This window comes from Narcine bancroftii, chromosome 2 (assembly GCF_036971445.1).
Source record: "Narcine bancroftii isolate sNarBan1 chromosome 2, sNarBan1.hap1, whole genome shotgun sequence".
Taxonomy (NCBI): Eukaryota; Metazoa; Chordata; class Chondrichthyes; order Torpediniformes; family Narcinidae; genus Narcine; species Narcine bancroftii.
The window spans coordinates 88,261,096-88,284,255 of record NC_091470.1 but is presented as its reverse complement, the minus strand read 5'-3'; the positions used below and the strand labels follow the sequence as shown (position 1 = coordinate 88,284,255).

The window sequence follows — 23,160 nt, the reverse complement described above, 5'->3', positions numbered from 1 at the left end:
AATTGGAGAGAGTGCAAAGAAGATTTACGAGAATGTTGCCGGGGGTTACAGGGTCTAAGTTATAGGGAAAGGTTAAATAAGTTAGATCTTTATTCTTTGAAGTGTAGAAGGTTGAGAGGGGATTTGATTGAGGTATTTAAATTATTAGGGGTATAGGTAGAGTTGATGTGGAGAGGCTTTTTCCTTTAAGAAAGGCGGAGATACAAATGAGAGGACATGAGGTGAGAGTTAGGGAGTGAACATTTAGAGGAAACATGAAGGGGGACTTCTTTTCTCAGAGAGTGGTGGGTGTGTGGAATGATCTTCCAGACAAGGAGGCAGGCTTGATATTAGTGTTTACGGAGAAGTTGGATATGTACATGGATGGGAAAGGAGTGGAGGGTGAAGGGTTGAGTGTAGGTCGGTGGAGTTAGGTGGGAGAAAGTGTTCGGCAGGGCCAAGTTGGCCTGTTTCTCTGCTGTAAATGTTATATGGTTAGCTAGCACGGGGACAACTGGCTGATTCATTTGAATGGACAGGAAGAGTTTTGAAGGCGAGAGGTGTAGAGGGTATTTAATTAATTTACACTTTTGATTGCTCTTAAGCCCATTGAGCCACAGTAAAGCAAACCTCACAGTGTCAATCCCCACTCTTTTCCCAAAGCCTTGCAAATGGTTTTTCCTTCAAAATATTGTTTCCATTTCAACAATCCCAAGAAGCAGTCACCTTCAGATCATCAATATTCTCAACATTAAAAAGGTCAACATTACATCCCTTGTCATTTTTATCTATGACTTCTCAATTTTGAACCCTCTTTAAACTCTTCTGACAGTCACTATCTTGGGGGTCCTTTCCTGGACCCATCATTTGAAGCAAGTGGGTCAGTGGCTGCACTTCCTCAGGAGTTTGTGGAGGATCAGTATTTCACCGGAAACCTTGGAAAGCTCTTACAGATGTGTAATGGAAAGTGTGCTGACTGGCTGTATCATGGCCTGGCATGTGAACACCAATACTTCCGAGCAGAAAACCCTCCAAAAGGTAGTGGACGTAGGCCAGCACATCACAGGCAAATGGGAGCATCTTGCTGTTCCCGGAACGCTGCCGTCGGAGGGCAGCGGCGATCGTCAAGGATCACGTCATCCAGGACCCGCTCTGTTCTCGCTGCTGCTATCAGAAAGAGGTCTAGGGGCCATAAGACTCGCACCACCAGGTTCAGGAACAGCTGCTCCCCCCTCCAACATCAGACTCCTCAATGACAAACTCAATCAGGGACTCATTTGAGGACTCTTCCTTTGCACATTATTTCTACTGAATATTTAGTTACTTTTGTATTTTCACTGTTTGTTTACATTTCTCTCTTCTGCATACTTATCTTTCTCCTTGAGTACAGTTTATTGTTACTGATAGTTCTGCCTGGCCTGCAGGAAGAAGTATCTATGTGATGACATGGACTGTATGTACACTGTCAATAATTCTTCATTTTTGTACTGGGCCAACAAATTTTTCTCTCCTTTAACCACATGCATCTGTTTAATAACCCAACATCTTATCTGTTTTACTAACTACTAAATGACCTGCCTTCTCAAGGATTGTCAACATGAATTATTTCACTCTTAAAATTTCATCTCTCACTCATCTCCCCATTGTGCAGGGCTGTAGGACACCACCATTTTTTTCCCCCACACAATGTACAATGCTTACAAGGAGATTTTTATTTTTAACTGAGAGATACAGCACGGTAACAGGCTCTTGCAGCCCACAAGCCAATACCTCCCAAATACACCCAGGTGGGTGATCAATTGATCAACTAATCAGATCGTTGTCTGAAGAGGGCATACAAAATCGTTGAGGACCCCTTCCACCGTGCACACAGCATCTTTCAACTGTTTCTGTCGGGGCAGGAGTATCAGAACCAGCACCACCAGGCTGAAGAACAGCTTCTTCCCAAAGGCAGTGAGAATGCTTATCAGCCAAAGGAACTGCTCACATTAACCATCCGAGACTCTCATATTTACGAAACAATGTTTGTTTATTTATTTGCATAGATGAAATAATTGTCCTGCATATGTATTGTTTGTATGTGTATGTGTGTTATGATTGGTTGTGTGACTGTATGTTTTGCACCGAGGACCGGAGAATGCTATTTCATTGGGTTGTACTTATGTCATCGGATGATAATAAACTTGACTTGACATCTTTGGAATGTGGGAGGAAAGTGGAGCACCTGGAGGAAACCCATGTGGTCACGGAGAGAACGTTCGATCAAACTTCCTATAGACAGTGCCGGATTCGAGCCGCTGGCACCATTACACAGGAATGAGTGTTGTAATATGAAAGTGAAGGAAAGATATTCCATCATTAAATTCTCTGCCCCCATTCCATGATATTAGATGTATCTAGCAAAGGATTGTGATCAAAGCCACCAGGTTTCAAAGCCTTTGACATTACACTTTTATGGTAGGACTTGAGTATCAGAATAGAGTAATCTGCAGGGTAGAAACTCTCACACAACAATGAAATGAAGCAGGGTTCATTCAGTGCCTGGTATAAGACATGAAGAACACCTAGTCAGACATCAATTGGTTAAAACAACATTGAATATTTTACAAGCACATGGTAAGAGTTTAAAATGTCATGGAGAGAACTGCATTGAAATGCTTAGTGGAAGATCTCCATTAATATGACCTACCTTATTCTTCTTCATTAAGAGCAACACTGCCTGCAGATTGTGACCATGGTCCGTACTTGTAGCCAAGGGCATTCGTTCCTTCACCCAAAGCTACAAGAGAACACGGAAAGGGTATAATTACACAAGCTGCAACCACTACCTTTGTACCACTTACTATTTTAAGTAATCTGCTCCGAAAAAAAAATGTAATTGTGGACTTCTTACAGATTCGTCTTCCAGATCTCGAAAAAACTGGGAGTGCATCTTCGACACGAGAAGATTTTGGCGGCGTTCTTTCAGAGGGTCCATCAACAGTAGGAACCTCTTCTCTATATCCTTTTCCTTCCCATCTGCCTCCACCTGTCCTTCTTGTGAGAGAATTGCGGCTTGGCCTAGAAGTTCCTCAACTTCCTTCTGACGGACTTCCACTTGGTTTTCCGTCATCTGTGCACAACAAATGCAATCAATTCACTTACCCAATTAGATAAAAGGGAGGCCAAATTCCAGCACAGCAGGAATACTGGCCAGTGGTTAGGTATCCCGTCAAGTGTGTGGTTGTTTATCCAAAGATGTACGAAGGCGGTAGGTGAATTGGTCGCAAGGGTGTATTTAGGCGCAAGACTCATGGGGCAGAAGGGCCTGCTACAGAGCTGTATCCCTAAATTAAATTACATTTTAACATGTTCCACACACTGCTGCTTTTATCGTTCATTTGGTATCAACATTTTGGGCCTAAGGCCTTCATTAACGTGTGAGCAAAAAAAGCAGGAAGGCATATGGGAGGAGAGGATGGAGGAAGGGGCAGGGGTACATCCCTGCTGGTGAGAGATATGGATATGGTGGGGGTGGGGGGTTGTGAGTAGCTCTCTGGATGGAGAGGGAGGAGCTGTAGGAAAGGAGACAGATGAGGCAAGGAGAGCCAGACCCTCATTGGAAACTGGAGGTCGATGTTAATGCCACCTGTGTTGTAGGAAAGGAGACAGAAGGATGAGGCAAGGAGAGCCAGACCCCCATTGGAAACTGGAGGTCGATGTTAATGCCACCTGTGTTGTAGGAAAGGAGACAGAAGGATGAGGCAAGGAGAGCCAGACCCCCAGTGGAAACTGGAGGTCGATGTTAATGCCACCTGTGTTGTAGGAAAGGAGACAGAAGGATGAGGCAAGGAGAGCCAGACCCTCATTGGAAACTGGAGGTCGATGTTAATGCCACCTGTGTTGTAGGAAAGGAGACAGAAGGATGAGGCAAGGAGAGCCAGACCCTCATTGGAAACTGGAGGTCGATGTTAATGCCACCTGTGTTGTAGGAAAGGAGACAGAAGGATGAGGCAAGGAGAGCCAGACCCTCATTGGAAACTGGAGGTCGATGTTAATGCCACCTGTGTTGTAGGAAAGGAGACAGAAGGATGAGGCAAGGAGAGCCAGACCCTCATTGGAAACTGGAGGTCGATGTTAATGCCACCTGTGTTGTAGGAAAGGAGACAGAAGGATGAGGCAAGGAGAGCCAGACCCTCATTGGAAACTGGAGGTCGATGTTAATGCCACCTGTGTTGTAGGAAAGGAGACAGAAGGATGAGGCAAGGAGAGCCAGACCCTCATTGGAAACTGGAGGTCGATGTTAATGCCACCTGTGTTGTAGGAAAGGAGACAGAAGGATGAGGCAAGGAGAGCCAGACCCTCATTGGAAACTGGAGGTCGATGTTAATGCCACCTGTGTTGTAGGAAAGGAGACAGAAGGATGAGGCAAGGAGAGCCAGACCCTCATTGGAAACTGGAGGTCGATGTTAATGCCACCTGTGTTGTAGGAAAGGAGACAGAAGGATGAGGCAGGGAGAGCCAGACCCCCAGTGGAAACTGGAAGTCAATGTTAATGCCATCTGTTGGAGAATGACCAGATGGAATATTAGGTGCTGATCCTTCAATTTGCAGGTGGCCTTGGTCTGGCAGTGCATGAGGGCCATTGGCAGACATGTCCGTGTGGGAATGAGGTGTGGATTTTAAATAGTTTGCCACTGGGAAATCCCTGTTAATGCAGAGGGCAGATTGAAGGCGCTCAACAAATTGATCTCCCAGTCTGTGGGTCCTCCTTTGTAACTGTTCTATGTAACAGGGGAAAACCCGCGAATAAGAATCCTTCACCTGCAACTTTTTCAGCAAGATGTTGACACTTGTCAAGTCCTTGCCAAAGTCTTTGGAATGCAGCTGTGTCTCCTGCTCGTTTAGCCACTTGTTCAGGTCTTCACAGCTCTGCGAGAATAGCTCCGCCCGGTTTGCTTGGAACAGGCGGTCTGCCTTGTCTTTAGTGGTTGAATCCAGGACGTCCCACTGCTTATGCAATTCATCCAGTTTCTCTGAGACAATTGGCTTGAAGTCTGGCTTCTCCTCCATCAGCTGCTTCCCTTCCTGCCATCAGGGGACATCACCACACAAAACGAAGACACACGCATGAATAACACACAAGCTACAATCATTTGCTGCGATTCAATTCAAGTTTTGAATTGCTGTCCAAAGACATAAACAATGATACAAGAGTTATTCATAGAACACTATAGTGCAGGCCTTTTGGCCCTCAATGTTAATGCTAACCCATATATTCCATAAATAAAACTAAACCCTCCCTTCCATATAATCTTTTATTTGTCTTCCATCAATATGTCTAAGCTTCTCTTAAATGCCCCTAATGTTTCAGCCTCCGCCACCATCCCTGGCAAGCTATTCCAGGCACCCACAACTGCCTATGTAAAAAAAAAACTCACCCCTGATGTCTCCCCTTAACTTCCCTCCCTTCACTTTGTACACGTCCTCTGGTGTTTGTTATTCCTGGCCAGGGAAAAAGATGTTGGCTGTCCACCTTATCTATGCCTCTCATAATCTCGTCGACCTAAGTCTCCTCTCATCCTTTGATGCTCCAAGGAGAAAAGTCCCAGCTCTGCTAACCTTGTCCCATAAGACTTATTTTCCAATCCAGGCAACATCCTGGGAAATCTCCTCTGCACCCTCTCCATAGCTTCCACATCCTTTCGATAATGAGGTGACCAGGGCTGATGTGTAGTGACGATAGGTCTGAGCTTTTGACATTGACACATACTTAAAAGCCCAATGAATATTGTGATGAGATTTGTTGGCACCACTTTGAAGGCAAACTAGCCCTTGCAAATATTAAGTAATCAAATATAATTGGATGGCAGTTAGTAGTCCAAAAGGAATATATTTTATTAACTTAATCAGTGCAAACTGGAACTGTGAAAAGGGTGGCTAAGTAAAACACCGAACAGGTTTCACAAATTTTGAATGGTTACCTGAATGCTACAGCACTGTGAGCTGATTTTTTAATTTTATTTTTAGTGTAGTAGGACACATTTTAAATGGGTCCATTGGATTTAATGGGATTAATTCTATCATTTGTGCTTCCTATATTTTATTTGTCAGCCATTGACTTTTCCAGCACAGAAACAGGCCCTTCATCCCCGCATTTCCGTGCCCACTATGTTGCCTACCTGAGCTAGTCCCATTTCTCTGCATTTGGCCCATATCCCTATGAACATTTGCTTTCCATGTGCCTAACTAAATATCTTTTGAATGTCGCAATTGTCCCCGCCTCGAACACTTCCTCTGGGAACTGATTCTACATATCCACCATCCTCTGTGTGTAAAAGGACCCTTTTAAATATTTCCCCTCTCAACTTAAATCTATGCCTCTAATTTTAGATTCTTCTTTCTAGGGAGGAAAAAAAAACTAGTTTGTCAAATGATGACTTTCTACTGTTTCGAGTTTCCGCTAGTTCCACCAGTGCAAGCGACTGAAGTAATTATTTCCAGTACCTAGATTGAATTTATCATCAGAATGTTACTGCGAACTCCCTCATTGTTTTATTTTGTAATTTTTTTGAAAAGCCCTTAAACTCCTTTGAATATTAAAAAAAAAACACTTTAAATATTTTTTGGGCGGCATGGTTAGATTAGTGGTTAGTACAATGCTATTACAGCTGACAGTGACCCAGATTCGAATCGGGCGCTGTCTGTAAGGAGTTCATGCGTTTTCCCTGTGTCTGTGCGAGTTTCTGAAGTTCTCCCACCTTTCAAAATGTACATGGGTTGAGTGTTAATTGGGATATTTTGGCAGCGTGGGCTCATGGGCCTGAAAGGCCTGTTACCGTGCTCTATGTCTAAATTTCTTTAATTAAATGTTTCTTTATACAACTAGTAAACCAACTCGGACAATTCATGAACCTAATTTCAGTTATTTAAAGTTGCTTGAGGAAATGGACAGGCCACTGGTTAATCAAAGTTTGTGTGACCTTCAAATATATCAAGGGTTCTTTCAATATAAAATTGAAAATATTCTGAAAGATCTCTGATTTTGTCACTTCAAGAAAGATGTTAAGATGTTATAATATACAAGAGTTTAAACTAAAAGCCAAGCAAAATGAAAAAAGTAATTTACAAACGGTTTGATACTCCGATTACGAACAAACCTGAATATCTTGCTCATGACGTTGCACACATGCAGTGTTTTAGAGTGAGGAGATTGCCACGTGTATTGTCCTTCTAGGCTGTGGCTTATCCCCAGGAAAATGCAAAACCTAATATCGAAATATTCAAACAAGAGTTTGTCTTTACTGGTTGTATGGAATAATGAACAACAGATACAAAGAACTGAATTGAGTTGCAGTGCGCAAGTGCGCTGGAGAAACTCAGCAGGTCATGCAGCATCCAGAGGAAGCAAAGGGTAATTAACATTAAGGGCTTGAGCCCTTCATTGGGAATCCTGGCATCCTTTTACTTCCTATGAATGCTGCGTGACCGGCTGAGTTTCTTCAGCACACCTGCATAGTGCACTCAATCCCAGCATCTGCAGATTTCCTTGTTTAACTCATGAAAGGTCAGTTTGTCTATTAGGCAGAATTGTCACGTTTCCGTGACTCAGTCAGAATTCTGAGCCCAGATTCACCTTGTCCACTTTGTCCAACCACTCCTTGTTTGATGTCAGCTCAGCCATAAATGCTTGATGTTTCTGCCATTTCGTGTGAAGGTTGCGAGCCTCGACGTAAGAAGTGTCCTGGGCTGTTAGCATCTTCTCATTGATCCAGAAAATAAGCTGGAAGAAGGAACAGAAAGTCAATAATTTTCGTATTTGAATTTGGACTGCCTATGTGACCATAACGTACTTACTGAAGGGAGTAAGAAAAGATTTATATCTGAGAGGCATGTCTCATTACAGCATAAAATGCTTAAGACAGATATTTATAAATCTTAAGTTAAAATGGAAGAAGGATTTGTCGATATCTATTTCTCAGGATGGTTGAATGACTAAATGTGAGGATAATATGACTAAACTAGTAAATGTAAGGTATAGATTGGTCCATTATCATTTTATATATTAGTTATATTTAACTCCTGAGAAGTTAAAGAAATACAAGCTTATTCCTTCTGATTTATGTTTTAGGTGCCATCAGCAAGTTGATTCTTTTTTGGACTCTACTTGGCTGTGTGAAACAGTGCAACCTTTTTTGGAATAGAATTAAGGACCTTTTAGAAGTTTTATTTAAATTTTAAATTTCACTGGTGTTTTCATTGGGTTATATTAAAAATTTGAGTTTGGAATTAAAGTTAGATAAGTTTCAAATTGCTTTTTTGAGACTGGCAAGAAAAGGTTTGGCAATTACTTGGAAAAATGAGATTGATGTCAGTATTCAACGGTGACATTCAGAAATGAGATTTTGTATCACATTGGAAAAGATAACGTATAATTTATATAATAATTTTTCATTTTTTGTTAAAGTTTGGAGCCCATATATGAGTATATGGGTTTGAATTTGTAATAGATTTTTTTCCCATGGGTGTTGGGTTTGGACCAAACCATGGCAATAGTTGATGGTTGATAAATAAGTTGATCTTCTCTTCTATCTTCTATTCTTTCCTCTTTTCTTTTGGGGTAGCTTAGATGGGGGGTTGGGAAGGGTGGGGGTGTGGGGATTATAGGGGATAAATATCATGTATCTACTTGTATTTTGACTTTCATTGTATGATTTATTTTGATCAATAAATATATTTTTTTAAATCAATAATTTTTGTATTTGGTGCAGTCTGAAAGATTACAGCATGAAAGAAGTTAAATGCTGAATTCTATTGCACCATATCAATTACTGAAAATATTTCAAAAATATATTCCGGTTTAGAACATAGAACACTGTTCAGCCCACAGTGTTGTTCTGACCCAACAGACAACTCCTAACAGCTGCCTACAATTTCCCTCCTCCATAAACCTCCATTTCTCTTTGTTTCATGTACCTCTTTCTTTTTTCTTTGGCTTGGCTTCGCGGACGAAGATTTATGGAGAGGGTAAAAGTCCACGTCAGCTGCAGGCTCGTTTGTGGCTGACAAGTCCGATGCGGGACAGGCAGACATGGTTCCAGTACCTAGTAGTCTCTTAAAAGATCCCATTGTACCTGCCTTCACCATTCTATCTACTCTCCACTCTCTGTGTGGAAAAACTTACATCCCTGCCCTGTACTTACTCCCAAACACCTGAAAATTATGCCCCCTCATGTTCTCCATTCAGTCCTGGAATAAAGCCTATGGCCATCAACATGATTAAAGCCTGTTGTCAGAGGACTGAGTTCATCAGTAATGTTGCAGCTCCCTTGGAATATTGTGTTCAGTTCTGGTCGCCTCATTACAGGAAGGCTGTGGAAGCTATGGAGAGGGTGCAGAGGAGATGTACCAGGATGTTGCCAGGATTGGAGTATGTGTCTTATGAGGCAAGGGTGACAGAGCTTGGGCTTTTCTCTTTGGATCAAAGAAGGATGAGAGGAGACTTAGTAGAAGCTGACAAGATTATGAAAGACATAAGCCACTTTCAGGTGGCCAGAATACCCCAACATAAAGCCGCCTAAAATACCCGAATGGGGCTGTTAGGAGACCACCTGAAAGCGGAGAACCCTGACCCGAGGAGTACTTACCCAACCCTCCTCGGGTAAGTATATTTTCTGCTTCCGAGCACTCCCCCCTAGGCACCTGAAAGCGGGTGAGACTAAGGCAACAGTTGGAGCCGGCGTTTGGTCCATGGCGCCTCTCCCCGCTGCGGACCTTTCAGGTGCCAGAACAGCACCTTCAGTGCTGCCACCTGAATATCTCTTCGCACGCACCTGCAGCCAGCTCTGGACCCACATTCTCCAAGCTATTGAACCTGAACAGCCAGCACCTCTACCCTGGGGCGAGAGTAGCAAACACCAGCGGACATCTGAACAAGGTGAGGGGAGGTAGGTTTTAGGGGAGACATTGGGTATGCTTTTTGCATAGAGAATAGTGGGTGCCTGGAATGCATTGCCAGGGGTGGTGGAGGAGGCTGGTATAATAGGGTCCTTTAAGATAAAAGGAAAATAGAGGGTTATGGGTGTGAGGTAGGGAAGATTTAGTTTTCTGAGCAGGTTTATATAGTTCAGCACAACATCGAAGACTGAAGGGTCTGTTTTGTGCTGTAATGTTCCTGTACATCCTGTACAGCTCTATCAGGTCAACCTTCGTCCTCTGTCTGTCCAAGGAGAAAAGACCAAGTTCACTCAACCTAAAGCATGCTCTTCAATCCAGACAGCATCCTTGTAAATCTTCTCTGCTCCCTCTCTGTAGCATCCACAGTGACCAGAACTGAACGCAATACTCCAAGTGAGGTCAAACTAAGGTCAAGACCTTAGTTGCTGCAACTACCTCATGGTTCTTGAACTCATGGTGAATGAAGTTCATTACACCCCATGCCTTCTTAACAACACTATTAACCTGTGCAGAAGCTTTGTGTGTCCTATGGACACACACCCCCAAGATCTCTCTGTTCTTCCACACTGTTCAGAGACCTCCCTTCTTCAAAATTTGACCTCCTGAAATGAACCCCTTCACAATCTTCTGGCATAAGCTCCATCTTCTACTTCTCAGCCCAGCTCTACATCCTGTCAATGTCCCCCTGTAACCTTCAAAACTATCTACAGCACCATCAACCTACGTGTCCTTTGCAAACATACTCCGCAACCCTTCCACTTTGCCATCCAGGTCATTCGTAAAATTCATGAGGAGGGGGGAAACCCCAAAACAGACCCCTGTGGAACACCACTGGTCAGCAACTTCCATGCAAAATATGAAACATCTACAACTCCCCTCTGCTTTTGCTGGGCAAGCTAATTCTGTATCCTCAAAGCAGGGCCTCCTTGGATTCAATGCTTCCTTACCTTATGAATGAGCCTTGCATGAGGAACCTTATAAAAACCTTTAGTCCATGCCCACAACATCCACTGCTCCTCGAAGAACTCAATCAAGCTCGTGAGGCATGACCTTCCCCTGACAAAGCCATGCTGACTTTCCCTAATCAGTCCATACCTCACTAAATGCTTGATCCTGCTGCTCACCACAGACGTGTGATAAAGCTGTTAAGCAAGAAAGTCGGCAGGTGCACAAACTCAGCAGGTCTCACATCATTTATAGGAAGTTAAGGGTAACCAACATTTCAGGCCCAGGCCCTTCATCAGAGTATGAGCCAGGCAGGCGCTTGAATTAAAAAGGGGAGTGGAGGGGATTGGAAATAGGAAGGGGAAGGGGGAGGAGCAGAGGTCAATGGATAAAAAGTCATGAAGGATACAAGTGGGAGGGTAGAAGAAAAAAAGCTGAGAACTAACGAGGGAGGGTTTAACTCTGATAGGATGATGGGGTGGAAAATTGGGTGAGTAAATATGCAGACAATACAAAAATAGGGGGAGTTGTGGATAGTGAGAAGGGTATTCATGGACTACAGAAGGATTTGGACTGTTTGGAAAGGTGGGCTGAAAGGAGGCAGATGGAGTTTAATGTAGATAAGTGTGAAGCGTTTCATTTTGGGAAGAATAATCAAAATAGGACATATACAGTGAAGGGGAGGGGATTGAGGAATGCAGAGGAACAAAGGGATCTTGGAATAACAGTCCAGCATTCCTTGAAGGTGGATTCTCATGTAGATAGGGTGGTGAAGAAGGCTTTTGGTATGCTGGCCTTTATAAATCATAGCATAGAATATAGGATCTGGGAGGTGGTGTTGAGCCTGTTCAAGGCATTGGTGAGGCCAAGTTTGGAATATTGTCTGCAGTTCTGGTCTCCAAATTATAGGAAGGATATTGATAAGGTAGAGAGGGTGCAAAGAAGGTTTACATAAATGTTGCCTGGATTGCAGTATCTTGAATATGGAGAAAGATTGAGTAGACTAGGTTATTATTCACTGGAGTGTAGAAGGTTGAGAGGGGATTTGATAGAGGTTTTTAAAATTATGAAGGGAATAGATAGAGTAGATGTGAATAGCTCTATCCCCTGAGGGTAGGGAAGATTGGTACAAGGGGTCATAAGTTAAGGGTTGGGGGGGGGGGTAAAACTTTAGGAGTAATATAAGAGGATGCTTCTTCACTCAGAGAGTGGTGGCTGAGTGGAATGACCTTCTGGAAGAAGTAGTTAAGCAGGATCAATTCTGTCATTTACGAGGAGGCTAGATGAGTACATGGATGATAGGGGTTTCGAGGGTTATGGGCATGGGGTGGGGAGGTGGGACTAGTGGAGTTTCACATAAATCGTTGTGGACTAGAAGGGCCGATCTGGCCTGTTTCTGTGCTGTAAATTGTTATCAAGTTATAAAGGAATGGGGAGGTGGAGGAAACAAGACAGAGGAATAGGGAAAAAGAGAGAGACTTGGGGGAGAGAAATTGGAGAAGCCAATGTTGTTGCAGAGTTCATCAGTGCTCAGATGGACTATAAGGTGTTGTTCTTCCAATTGAGGGCTAGCCTCAGTTTGGCAATGCATGCCAGTGTGGGTATGTTACATGGAATTAAAGTGGTTGAAGACGTGGGTTATTTGGTTCAACCTATGTTTCTTGGATTGAAGGGATTAAAGGCTTGGGTGATTTTCTTCTTCCTGTCTCAAGGCATACGTGATAAGCAAGTACATTAATGGGCAACTTATCCATTTGTGGAGGCTGTTCGATTAATGCCTGTCATTTGGGAAAATGCTCAAAGCTATCATTAAGGAAGAAATAGCAAGATATCTGGATAGAAATTATCCCATCAGGCAGACACAGCATGGATTCAGGAAGGGCAGGCTGTGCTCAGCAAATTTATTGGAGTTTGTTGAGGACAAAATGAGCACATTGGATAGAGGGGATCAAGTGGATGTCGATTTCTTAGATTTCCAGAAACCATTCGACAAGGTGCCACATTTAAAGCATCCATAAGATAAGGCTACATGGAGTTTAGGGTAAAGTATTAGCATGGATAGAGGATTGGTTTGAGGAAAGCAGAGAGTTGTAATAGCTAGGTGTTCCCCTGGTAGTCAATCCGTGTGAGCAGTGTGATGCAGGGGTCCGCGCTGGGCCTGCAGCTGTTCATGATACACATTAACGATTTGGAAGAGGAAACTGAGTTTGCCCGGGACACTACACATGCAAAATGTAAAAGTGAAATAGATAAAGAGAGGGGACAAGGGGTTGGCAGATGGTGTATGATGTTGGTAAATGTGAGGTCATCCATTTTGGAAAGAAGATCAGATTTTTATTTAAATAGTGAAAGATTGTGCTGTTGTGCGGAGGGACTTAGGAGTCTTTGTGCACAAATCGCAGAAAGTTGGTTTGCAGGTGCCACAGGTAATCAAGAAGGCAAATGGAACATTGGCCTGCATTGCTGGAGGGAAAGAATTTAAGGGCATGGAGGTTCTGCTGGAACTGTCCAGGATTATGGTGACAATACATATGGAGTACAGTATGAAGTCTAGTCTTCTTGCTTGAGCAAAGATACTCTGGCTTTGGAGGTGATGCAGAGCAAGTTATCAGGTTGATTCCGAAGATAAGGGGGGGGGGGTTAGCCAATAGATCTTATAGAATAAAATCGTGAAAAGGATAGATAAGATAGAGGCAAGAAAGGTGAGTCTAGAACCTGGGTACATTGCCTCAAGATTCAAGGGGATGAGGATGAACTGCTTTTTTCAGGGAATTCTCTATCCAAGGAAGCATTGGAAGCTGCCTCATTAAATATATTTAAGATAGTTAGGTAGATGTTTTGCAGGGTAGGGGATGAAGAGTAGAAAGAAGAGGCAGGTAGGTGGATCTGAGTCTACAGTCTTATCAGCCTTGAACTTTTTGAATGGCAGAGGCTGTTCGATGAGCTAGATGAACAACTCTTGCTCTTATTCCTTATGTTTTTCTACAATTCTGACACAACTAGACATACTGGATGTTCATGATGTTGGGCAAGTTCAGAACAAGGAGGTCACAGGCCAAGGTTAATGGCTGAGATGCGGAGAAACTTCTTCACTCAGCGAGTTGTGAACTTGTGGAGCTCCCTGCCACAGCAAGTTGTTCAGGCCGGTTCATTGGATACATTCAAAAGGCAACTTGATGGATAAGTGAAGGGAAGTGGCTGTGGATGTCAGGAGGACAAAAGTCGACCATTCTCTATTACACATCTGTAATGGAGAGAGTGGAGGGCTCAAAGTTCCTTGGAGCGCATATAAAGGACGCCCTGTCCTGGACACACATTGGTTAGGAAGGTGCAGCAGTGCCTGCGCTCCTCAGGAAGTTGAGGAGGGCAAAGCTACCGGCCTCCATCTGGATTTTTAACAGGAGCACAACTGAGTGTGTCCTGACTGGCTGCATCATTGTGCGGTAATGGCAGCTGCAAAGTCAATATAGAGGATCATCAAAACGGGCGAGGAGATCACTGGAGTCTCTCTTTCCTCTATTGGAGGACATTTACTGGGTGCTACTTAAATAGGGCTCAAAGAATTATACAATAAGGCTGGTACTGTGCTGCAGTTCATCCAGCACACAGTATCTTTGACCCACCACCATCAAGAGGAGGTACAGGAAAATCACAATCAGGACTGCTAGGCTGGGATACAGCATCTTCCCACAGGCTGTGAGATTGATGAACACCTGCAGTCTGAGTAAATATATATATTTAAAATCATATATAGATGTATATATGGGACTATTATATACATATGATAGGGTACTGAGGTCATGTGATCAGCCAAGATCATATTGAATGGTGATGCAGGTTTGATGGGCTGAATGGCCTGCGCTATGGATATTAGGACATTTTAAATCAAAGATTATGAGAGCTATATTATTCCTACACCTATCTATGACTTTCCTATTTACATACTCCTTTAATTCGATTGGAAGGTGCTATAATGGAATCCAAAGTGATCTCCCCCCTCCCCATCCTCTTTACAGTTAGCTAGGTTTGGCCTTGACGATGCAGGCACTGCATGGCTTGTAGAAAGAAGCAGTATGCTCCCTAGCTTCCAGATTAGCAACAAAATGTGTCAAAACTTAACTGCATGTGAAACCATGCTCCAAATCTCCAGCCCACCATACCAGAGCCCCTTTCACCCTAGCACCTTATCCTAATAATTAACGGCCAATATACAGATACTTTTGCACCCCAGACTCAAAAGCCCCTTTTCCACTTGCACCCTGTCGTGGGAATTTACTGGGACAGGGCCCAGTGGAAGAGGAACACTGTCCAAACACCAGCATCAAGTGACATAATTTCATGCTGGGAATTAACCCCTGCTCATATCCCTGGCGTTTGCTGATCCCAGTGTGCTAATAAAACCAATGGGGAAGGGACCCATTTCCAGTTGAAGGTCGAACACTCCGATCCCCAGGGAGGAGTTGCATTCAGTGGAAAAGCAATTAGTGTCCCAGTTAAGGGTGGCCTGGTGGAAACTGCTCAAAGGGCTTCCTATCTCAGGGCACTGCACGGCCAATTAACTGGGATGCCAGTGGGAAAAGGGCTAAAGATTCTTGTGTGCCAACCATCAATAAAGTTTCTGAATTGAATGTAAACTTTGCCCGATCACAAACCTCTTGGCAATTCTGTAGGAAGTGTTGAAGTTCACGGTTGTCTTTTAGATGTGTAGTCACCTCTTTTGCTCGTTCCCTATTTCTGTTGTACCTAGAGCAGCAATGACATTTTATTAGTTATGGAAATTCAAATAAATTGTAGTTGCAAGCTTTAAGCACTGCCTTTGCTTTAAACAAATAAACTCCGTCCTCTAAAAGGTTATTTCTTACCTCTCATCAATGGATGTGATCTTGTCAAGCACCTTATCTTTAAAAATGTTTCCATGCTCAATCAGCTTTTTTCCTTCATCGATTGTCCCATTGATTTTGTCTTCATTGGCATTCAAGCTTGTCATAAACCCCTCTTGCTTCTTGATGGCACTCTCAGCTGCCTCCAGAGTTTTTGGCATTTCAACGTGCATCAAACTGTATTCCTGCAGGAATATGCCCAAATCTATTTCTTGCAACCTTCATGAACTGTTAATAATTCAGATATATTTCCCGGTGAAGATCCCAAATTATACGATTCCAACATGGTCTTGATTAAATCTATCATGGCATCATTTATAGAATGGAAGGATATTTTAAATATTTTTCCTTAAAGTTGCTCTGTTAGCCCACAGTAATTTAGAAGCATTAATGGTAAAAAAAATTACTCCCTTTTAAGGAGGTTCAGTTTCCAACAGTATGGGAAACCATTGTTGTGCCGTGATTGGCTGCTGCCAGCTGGAAATGCCTCCAAAGACTGATCCTACCCATAGTCTTTTGCATGTTCCCCTTTCTCTGCTTCGATAGGTCGATGAGGTTTATGGTAGTTCCTGTTTTTAGTGAATAATAGCCTGATAGTTTCACATTATTGATGGTACATCAAACAGTGCAGATAAATGTGGTCTGCTTCTGACAGCAGCACACTCAACTGACCCAAGAAGTAACCAGAATGAAACTTTCCTCGTTTAATTTTGCTACTCAGTCACTTTGATTCTTTACATCAGATTCTGACTCCACAAGTTTCACATTATTTCGCAGAGGAAAGCATTTGAACATGAAACAAGAAAGTCTGCAGGACCTTTGATAGTGGATTTTAATGCACAAAAGTGCTGTAAAAACTCAGCTGGTCACACAGCATTCTTTATGTTGCAAAAATACATGACTAATATTACAGGCAGAGACTTTTGTCACGGTAATACGCTACCTAAAACCTTGAGTTTTAGCAGCACTTTGTTGTATTAGAATTTAGATCAGGGGTGGGGAACCTACGGCCCATGGGACAGATCCAGCCCGCAACCCAATGTAAAAGTTCCCTGTGCTGCTGCTCGTCAGTGCGCAGGCGAGCCGCAGCCAAGCAACAAGGCTCCTACTATTTGGCGGGAAGGGGTGGGCGAGCAGTAGAATGGATGGGCAGGCGGCCACCATGGCTTCGGTGGACTGTCTGGGCCCAGCTCCGGTGGCGCTGGAGGAAGTCACCTTGGAAACCCCCGGCAAGCCTGACACGGACACGGTGCCAGGGATTTTGCATTTCATTCAGCATGAGTGGGCGCATTTCGAGATGAAGAAAGCAAGATGGGAAGCAGAAAAAGCTGGGCTGCAAGTAAGCAGAGGGAGGGGAGAATCTGCTCTGGTATACCCTGCCTTAATCCTTACCTCACAGGGGATCATTTGCTATGGTAAAGCAAGTTTAAAAACGTATTTTATGCACTGAATATTTTTAAACACAGCAATATTTTTTACCTCCTATTGTTGTGGAGGGTCAGTGGTGCGCTGCCATTTTGAATTTCAAGATGGCGTCCCTTGGTAATGTCATTGGCCAAGAGACCCCAGGCAAGAAATAATATTGAAATTACTTTTTTAAAAATTACTGGTAGCATCAGTGTGGCCCACTGTTGAACCACTAGCCACTTTCAGGTGCTCGGACACAGATAATGCGCCGGCAGACGCGGCTAGGAGAGTGCAGCTGGGACATTCAGGTGGCCACGGAGAAGGCACCTTTCTGTCTCCTGAACAAAAAGAGACAATGAATACATAAGACAGATAGAAATATTCACAGTAAATCCTAGTCTAAAAAAGTGACTTGCAATAGTGCCGGCTGAAGGAGAACCGCGTCTTGAGTGAACACCGGCTCCTGTGGACTGTGGCCGTAGTCACACTGCTGCTTTCAGGTGCAACGGGGGATTCTCGGAACCAGAGATTATACCTACAGGAGGAGGGTTAGGTAAGTGCTCCTCCTGGCTGGTTTACCTCCACTTTCAGGTGGCCTCCCGACGGCCGTGTTGGGGTAGGAAAGGCGGCTTTACATCGGGGTATTTTGGCCACCTGAAAGTACCTACTGACTCACCATCCGGCCCGTGCATGGTAAAAGTTTTCCTGCCCCTGATTTAGATGAACATTAGATACCTGATTGCTGAGAATGCTGTCGGCTTGCTTGCTGTCCCTGAGGAACTGCTGATATCCATGAGACTGAGAGAGAAGATCCTTTCTGTTTTCCCACATTTGATGAAGTTCATTCCAGCCAGTGTCCATTTCTTTCAGCTGCTGGTCTAATATTTGAATCTGTGGATCTGTTTCCCCCTGTGTAATTGTTCTTCCATTGTCTCTGATCTTCTGGTAATCTTCCTCATAATGATCTACCTCAATTTTTATGGCGCTGTGCTGCCTGAGGAGCATTTCAGCTTCAGGTAATGAGGTCGGCTCCTCTTCAGAGGCAACAGCCTTTTGCGTTTTGGAAAGCCACTGCTGAAAGTCATCTAAATCTTGCAGAAACTTCTGCAGTTTACTGGCCTCACCAAGCGAATCCTCGCGACATTGCAGGGTTTGTTTCAACTCGTCCCAGGCATCATTGATCTCCTTAAGCCTACTTAGAATTTCTTGGGCATGCTTTGGATGCTCTTCTGCCAATGTGTGAGCTACCTTCTGCAACTCTGGGAGCCTGGATTCAATGGCAGCCAGATCTCTCTCAATTCCGCACAGCTTCCGCTGAATGATCCTAACACCAGCTAAGTCATTTCCCAAGTCCAGAGTGGATTCAATGAGCTTGTTTTTTTCACAGATCCACACTTTTGTCTCATCACACTCGAGATAATAATTCTGAAGACTTAATACAGAGTTCATATTGTTCTTTTTCATCCTCATTAAGTTCTGAAATATCATCCATCTGCAAACAGGGTTAACACAAATCTTATCACAGGAGCTCATACAGTTCAGAGAACCGACTGGCATAGATAATGACAATGGGTTTATTGTCATACATGTTCTACATTCGATGGCACAGTTGCCGTGGCGGTTAGCGCAACAGTGCTAGAGTGCCAGGGACCAGGATTCGAGTCCCGCGCTGTCTGTAAGGAGTTTGTACAATCTCCCTGTGTCTGCGTGGGTTTCCCCTGGGGGCCTCCGGTTTCCTCCCACCATTCAAAATGTGGAGTGTAGGTTAATGGGGTTTAAATTGGGAGGCATGGACCCATGATCTGAAACGGGCTGTATGTCTACATTTAAAATTTTAAAAACAATTAAAATATATTGAATTTTTTACTTGCTGCAGCCAAACAGGTGTTGCAATGAAAAACTATAAGAGTAAACTAACTGAAATAAATTAAAAGAGACAATGAATACATAAGACAGATAGAAATATTCACAGTAAATCCCAGTCTAAAAAAGTGACTTGCAATATTGCTTCTGTGGTGTTGGAGAAGTCCCTCATTTGTGAAACAAGAGGAGGTTCAAGAGTTTTATAGTTGTGTTGGAAAGAAACTGTTCTTGAACCTAGTGTGACAGAATATAGATAGGTTTTGGGGAGATAAAATTGGGGCAGGATTTTTAATGTAGGTCACATACAAACACTTTAAAACAGATCTTATTTAAAATACTGGAGCTTTGCTTATGCTAGACATGTTGGGACCAATAGTCTTTGAAAAAGCTTTGGAGAGTGCCCAAGAGACTTCACTAATGAATTGTTGTTTACAAAAAGGCAACAGATGAAAGAGCTTGTTGGAGCCACATTTTGTCTGGAGGGGAACTTGCTGTTTTAGGAGGGTCATGTGGTTTTGCAAGCAGAGGGAGTCAAACAGGCTTTCTCTCAGAGAGAGAGAGAGAGAGAGAGAGAGAGAGAGAGATCTGTTCTACAGTGTTACAGTCAGCAGCAGCAGCTGGGACTGGAACAGGACAAGCTGGCAAGCTTGTGGAAAACCCCATTTGGAAGCTGGGTTGTGAGTGCTTAGTTCACCCTGGTCAAAGACAATGTGGTTCTTGCAAGAGGAGAGGACTGGCTGTCTAATGTTTCACTTGGAATAAGGGAAACAAAAAGGAACTCTGTGGTGACCTGAAAGAAAGAGGTGATCATCTGGAGAACACTGAGAGGGCAAGTTTCTTCGGCTGATGGAAGTAAATCAGTTGTGGTTATCCTGGAACAACAAATCTCTCTCTGAAAACCGACAAGAACCTTCCTGAATGATAACATTTACCTTTCAAGCACCAAAGCCTGGTGAACTTTATAAATGTTAAATTCTATGCACAGTATAAGAATTACCTGCAACCAGTGAACTTAGAGGAATGAGAATTGAGATTGGACTGTGAACCAAAGAACTTTTCTGAACTTACACACACATTACACACACGTGCACTTAAAATTGTAAGGGGGTTAAGTTAGGTTAAGTTAAGTCAATAGCGATAAGTTTTAAAATTTTTTTAAATTTTTCACACTATGAACCGTACTGATCAAAATACCTACACATTTTTCTCTTGAATATATGCAGTGCCATTTTCTCCCCCTTTTCCCCCCTCCCTTCCCTCCCTCCCTCTCCCCCCTTCCCATTTATTCAAAGTTCAATCTATAAGATACATTAAACCCGTTAAACAATGTCATCACTTAATAAAATAAACAAGAAATTTCTGTCTTTTACTTTTATATACTGAGTCAGTTCATTTCATTGTCTTCTCCTTCTGTCATTTTAGGTGGTGGAGGTCCGTGGTAGGATTTCTCTATTGTATTTCATGTATGGTTCCCATATTTATTCGAATATTGTGATGTTATTTCTTAAATTATATGTTATTTTTTCTAATGGAATACATTTATTTATTTCTTTGTACCATTGTTGTATTCTCAAATTGTCTTCTAATTTCCAGGTTGACATAATACATTTTTTTGCTACAGCTAGGGCTATCACAATAAATCTTTTTTGTGCTCCATCCAAATTGAGTCCAAATTCTTTATTTCTTATATTACTTAGAACGAAGATCTCTGGGTTTTTTTTGGTATATTGCTTTTTGTGATTTTATTTAATACCTGATTTGGATCTTCCCAAAATTTTTTCGCTTTCTCACATATCCAAATTGCATGTATTGTTCTTCCCATTTCCTTTTTACAGCGAAAACATCTGTCTGATACTGTTGGGTCCCATTTATATAACTTTTGGGGTGTGATGTATAGCCTGTGTAACCAATTATATTGTATCATGCATAACCTCGTGTTTATTGTATTTCTCATAGTTCCAGAGCATAGCTTTTCCCATGTTTCATTCTTTATCTTTATGTTTAGATCTTGTTCCCATTTTTGTTTAGGTTTACAGTTTGTTTCCTCGTTCTCCTTTTCTTGCAGTTTGATGTACATGTTTGTAATAATTTTTTAAATTATCTTTGTGTCTGTAATCACATATTCAAAATTGCTTCCTTCTGGTAACCTCAGACTGTTTCCCAATTTGTCCTTCAAGTAGGTTTTCAGTTGGTGGTATGCAAACCTTGTATCGTGAGTTATATTATATTTGTCCTTCATTTGTTCAAAAGATAATAATTTATTTCCCGAAAAACAATTTTCTATTCTTTTGATCCCTTTTCTCTCCCATTCTTTGAAGGAAAGGTTATTTATTGTGAAAGGGATTAGTTGATTTTGTGTCAATATTAATTTTGGTAGTTGATAATTTATTTTATTCCTTTCTAGGTGAATCTTCTTCCAAATGTTGAGCAGATGGAGCAATACTGGTGAATTCCTATGTTGCACCAATTTTTCATTCCACTTATATAGTATATGTTCAGGTATCTTCTCCCCTATTTTATCTAGTTCTAATCTGGTCCAATCTGGTTTTTCCCTTGTTTGATAAAAATCTGATAGGTATCTTAATTGTGCTGCTCTATAATAATTCTTAAAGTTTGGTAGTTGTAAGCCTCCTTGTTTGTACCATTCTGTTAATTTATCTAGTGCTATCCTCGGTTTCTCCCCTTTCCATAAGAATTTCCTTATTATTTTCTTTAGCTCCTTGAAGAATTTCTCTCTTAGATGAATTGGTAATGATTGAAATAGGTATTGTATCCTTGGGAAGATGTTGATTTTAATACAGTTTATCCTTCCTATCAGTGTTAGTGGTAAGTCTTTCCAGTGCTCTAAGTCGTCTTGTAATTTTTTCATTAATGGTTGATAATTTAGTTTATATAGATGTCCGAGATTATTATTTAGTTGTATACCTAGGTATCGAATTGCTTGTGTTTGCCATCTAAATGGTGATTCTTTCTTAAACTTTGTGAAATCCACATTATTCATTGGCATTGCTTCACTTTTATTTGTGTTGATCTTGTACCCCAATACTTCTCCATATTCCTTCAATTTCTTATGTAATTCTTTTATTGATATTTCTGGTTCTGTTAAGTATATTATAACGTCATTTGCAAATAGACTGATTTTATATTCCTTCTCTTTTATTTTTATCCCTCATATTTTATTTTCTGTTCTTATCAGTTTTGCCAATGGTTCTATAGCTTACACGAACAGTGAGGGAGATAGTGGACATCCCTGCCTTTTTGATCTGCTTAATTTAAATTGGTTTGATATATATCCATTTACTGTCACTTTCGCCAATAGTCCCTTATATAATGCTTTAATCCAATTAATATATTTCTCTGGTAGGTTGAATTTTTGTAGTACTTTGAATAAATAATTCCATTCTACTCTGTCAAAGGCTTTCTCTGCATCTAAAGCAACCGCTACTGTTGGAATTTTGTTTCCTTGTACTGCACGGATTAAGTTAATGAATTTACAGATATTGTCTGTTGTTTGTCTTTTTTTAATAAATCCAGTTTGGTCTAGTTTTAGTATTTTTGGTACACAGTCAGCCAATCGGTTTGTTAATAGTTTAGCTATTATCTTATAATCTGTGTTAAGTAGAGATATTGGTCTATACGATGCTGGTGTTAGTGGATCTTTCCCCGTCTTTGGTATTACTGTAATTATTGCTGTTTTGCATGAATCTGGTATGTTTTGTGTTTTTTCATTCTGGTTCATTACTTCCAGGAGAGGAGGAATTAATAACTCTTTAAATGTTTTATAGAATTCTATTGGGAGTCCATCCTCTCCCAGTGTTTTATTGTTCGGTAGTTTTTTTTAACATCGGGAGAGGATGGACTCCCAATAGAATTCTATAAAACATTTAAAGATTTATTAATTCCTCCCCTCCTGGAAGTAATCAACCAGATTGATAAAACACAAAACATACCAGATTCATGCAAAACAGCAATAATTACAGTAATACCAAAGACGGGGAAAGATCCACTAACACCAGCATCGTATAGACCAATATCTCTACTTAACACAGATTATAAGATAATAGCGATAAGTTAAAGTGATTCTGTTTTCATGTTTAAAGATAATTAAAAGCAAGTTTTGTTTAATTAACCATTTGTCTTGGTGAATATC

General features: G+C 41.9%; 1 protein-coding gene across 8 annotated transcripts in view; it reads right to left on the bottom strand.

Moving 5' to 3' along the window:
- Nucleotides 1-23,160, bottom strand: part of LOC138753873 (spectrin beta chain, non-erythrocytic 1-like) — a 264,090-nt gene that overhangs the window by 94,219 nt on the left and 146,711 nt on the right. For all 8 annotated transcript variants that reach the window (XM_069917405.1, XM_069917410.1, XM_069917411.1 and 5 more), the window contains 7 exons: nt 17,883-18,639; nt 15,723-15,925; nt 15,513-15,603; nt 7,595-7,741; nt 4,783-5,046; nt 2,873-3,091; nt 2,669-2,758 (listed from right to left, as the gene is read on the bottom strand). In XM_069917405.1, coding sequence (XP_069773506.1) covers nt 2,669-2,758; nt 2,873-3,091; nt 4,783-5,046; nt 7,595-7,741; nt 15,513-15,603; nt 15,723-15,925; nt 17,883-18,639 — 1,771 coding nt within the window. The remainder of the gene's footprint in view (nt 1-2,668; nt 2,759-2,872; nt 3,092-4,782; nt 5,047-7,594; nt 7,742-15,512; nt 15,604-15,722; nt 15,926-17,882; nt 18,640-23,160) is intronic.